The sequence below is a fragment of the Lolium rigidum genome, chromosome 3 (genome assembly GCF_022539505.1).
Source record: "Lolium rigidum isolate FL_2022 chromosome 3, APGP_CSIRO_Lrig_0.1, whole genome shotgun sequence".
NCBI lineage: Eukaryota > Viridiplantae > Streptophyta > Magnoliopsida > Poales > Poaceae > Lolium > Lolium rigidum.
The window spans coordinates 44035931-44038812 of record NC_061510.1 but is presented as its reverse complement, the minus strand read 5'-3'; the positions used below and the strand labels follow the sequence as shown (position 1 = coordinate 44038812).

General features: G+C 52.4%; 1 protein-coding gene across 1 annotated transcript; it reads right to left on the bottom strand.

Moving 5' to 3' along the window:
* Positions 1-252: 252 nt before the first annotated feature.
* LOC124694747 (indole-3-pyruvate monooxygenase YUCCA8-like) lies at positions 253-2444 on the bottom strand. Its single transcript, XM_047227697.1, has 4 exons — positions 1794-2444; positions 1244-1492; positions 576-698; positions 253-465 (listed from the first exon to the last, which is right to left on the bottom strand). Exons 1-4 carry the CDS (start codon positions 2442-2444, stop codon positions 253-255), a joined length of 1236 nt encoding a protein of 411 aa, XP_047083653.1.
* Positions 2445-2882: the final 438 nt, after the last annotated feature.

The window sequence follows — 2882 nt, the reverse complement described above, 5'->3', positions numbered from 1 at the left end:
CTGGGCTCTTTCAGCCGTATGCGCATCCAAGGGCGATTGGGGAGCATGGGGACAGGCGACTTCCTATTCAAAATTTTGTCACAGTCCTCCCTGAGGCCACTGCACATACACACTAACACACACCTCTTCTTCCTCTCCCATCTACATATGTGCTGCCACTGCTGCGGTGAACAGCGCCATCATCAGCAGCTGCTCGCACCAGTCCCCCTCCAGCTACATGCATAGCGGGGTGCAGCAGCACCGCCCTGTGTATCACACTGGGGAGATCGTGGCCGCTCCAGGCGCGGCTGCTGCCACCATCTCCTGCCACCTCCCGGCGATGTCGGAGGCGGCCCTTAGCGCGTCCTTGCCGGCGCCGAGCAAGCCCTGGCCGGTGAACCCGACGCAGTACAGCCCGTTGGGGCCTCTCCAGTTGCTGGGGCTGCGCGATCTCGGCTTGCCGTCCTCCCTGAAGAACTCGCCGTCCTGCAAGCACGTCGTGAACGGGTCACGGTTTCCGTAACTGCAGATGTATCTGTGCGCTAGCTGATGCATTTGTGGAAAATGTCGACTTGCTTTGTGGAACTGTTACCTACCTGGAGCCAGGACGGGACGTTGCTTCTGTAGCCGGTGGCGAAGATGACGGCATCCAAGGCCATGTCGTTTCCGTCCACGAACCTTGCCCCGTTGCACCCCAGTGACTCCACCTCTGCCACCACCTGCAGGCGTTTGTTACAGCGCACAAGCCATCAGAAACCTCAGACGTGCACAGTCCACATACGCCGTAAACATATTTATATAAAAATGTAGAGACGAAGCTAGAGAGAGGTTTCAAGTCAAAAAGAATGTGCACTCTGTACGGGTTCTTGTTGCTAGCTCATCACAAAAGTTTATTACTGATGCGTATCACTGAAGAACGCGACAGGAGGTTGGTCCTGGAGGTGAACAAGGGACGCCTGTGGAGAATGCCATGAAGGCAGTGCTATTTTTGTTCCCACACGTAAAATTTCTCTGCATCGTGGGCAACAAGACAGATACCAAAAGTACAGACCTCGGCCGCATCAGCCAGAGTGGTATAGAGGCCTTGCAAAAGAGGTACTACCAGTAAAAATGTAAAATCTCACTCCCCTAAAGAAAGAGGAAAAAAGATCGTTGTAGAAACCTCAAAAGCGATCGACAGTTGGAATGACATGCACAAGAAACAAGTCTCTGTTGACACTTCGCAACCATAGAGAGAGAAAGAGAGAAGTAACCAAAACCATACCTTGATGTCTCCAGATTTGATCAAGGACCATGCTCCCACGTCCAGAACAGGGCTCTTCCCGGTGACGCCCTTGATCTCCAAAGGCCCCAGCTTGGGCCTCTTCAGACCGTACTTTTCGGTGTCTCCAAGGATCATCTTTGCAACGAGCAGGAGGAACCGATCCACCAGGTTTACCGGCAGCCATCTAAGAAGATTCATGGCTATGCCAAATGTTGAGCTTCCAAGCATCTCTCTTGGCAAAACATGCACCTGTTCATCATTGCAAAAACATATTATGAGGTCACGTGCAAGATGTTAAAATATCTCGAAGGATCGATGAAAGGTAAGTAGGATGTATCATTCATGTAAAGAAAGAACAGATTTCATTTACATAACAAGAAGTTATACTTGATATAATAACATAATACGGCAGAGGAGGATCTCATGTTCTAGAAAGGAAAAGAGGAAAACTATTGAAACTTAGGTTGACATAAAGTGCTCCTAAAACAGGCAAGCATCGCACATAACATCAAGAGAAAGCCATATATAGCGGCAAGGGGACTAGACTTACCCCACTCCTAACAGACATGAAAGGGATTGCACCGTGCTCGCAAAGGTCCAAGCACATCTCCATCCCGGAGTTGCCACAACCCACAACCAGCACCCTCTTGCCCTTGAACCTCTCGCCGCTCTTGTACTCGCTGGAGTGTAGCACCTCCCCGGCAAACCTCTCCTTCCCCTTCACCCTCGGCACCACGACCTCGGCGTTCTCCCCGCTGGCCACCACCAGCCACCTCGACACATACTCCGTCACCTCGCCACCCTCCACCACCGCGGTGACATGCCACAGCGACGTGACCGCGTCGAACCGAGCCCGTGTCACGGTGCGGCCGAACAGCGGCGAGATGGAGAAGTGGTCGGCGTAAGAGTGGAGGTAGCGGAGGAAGTCATGCTTGCTCGGGTAGGCGGGGAAGTCGGGAGGGAAGCGAACATGGGGAAGCTCGCAGAAGACCTTTGGGAGGTGCAGACGGAGGCGGCCATAGGTGCGGTTGGTCCAGAGGTCGGCAATGTCGTCGGAGCGCTCGAGGATGGTGAAGGGCACCGAGTGCTTCCGGAGAGTGGCGGCGACGGCGAGGCCTGACGGACCGGCGCCGACGATGATGGGGCCTTCAACTGTGCAGAGGCTCTGCCTAGGGCTCGTGGAATTAGCTTGGTCTTGCATGATCGATGTAATGGCACAAGAATCAATCAGTAGGGCTATAGCTAGCTAGGCACACAAACTCACAACTCTCTCTTGGAAGGTTACACTCATAAGCTCATGGAACGGAATGAAGAAGACACACACCACCTAGCTAGGCCTATGTATCTCCTTTGCCTCTCTCTGGAAGAAGCTAGCTAGCCAAAGATGTGGGCACAACCTAAGCTTCTAGTGACATCATCTTTTTTGCCTCTCCACGATCTTGCATGTACTACAGTAGTACCAGTGTAAGCACCGAGGGTGAGAAAGGTGTGATCAGAACCTGTATGGCTAGTTGGCTACCTCAATGACCTCAGGGCGAGGGTCCATCTCCCCTATATATAAGGAGAAGTGAATGTAAAGGGACAGTTTACATTGTACCCAGCTATTTCTATGAGTACTGTCACTACTGTTGAAATGATT

Excerpts from the sequence above, each read along its gene's own strand:
- LOC124694747 (XM_047227697.1), bottom strand. The coding sequence starts at position 2,444 with ATGCAAGACCAAGCTAATTCCACGAGCCCTAGGCAGAGCCTCTGCACA. Across the intron at positions 1,493-1,793 it reads TCATGTCTGTTAGGAGTGGG|GTGCATGTTTTGCCAAGAGA; the intron begins GTAAGTCTAGTC and ends AATGATGAACAG. Across the intron at positions 699-1,243 it reads TCAAATCTGGAGACATCAAG|GTGGTGGCAGAGGTGGAGTC; the intron begins GTATGGTTTTGG and ends AAACGCCTGCAG.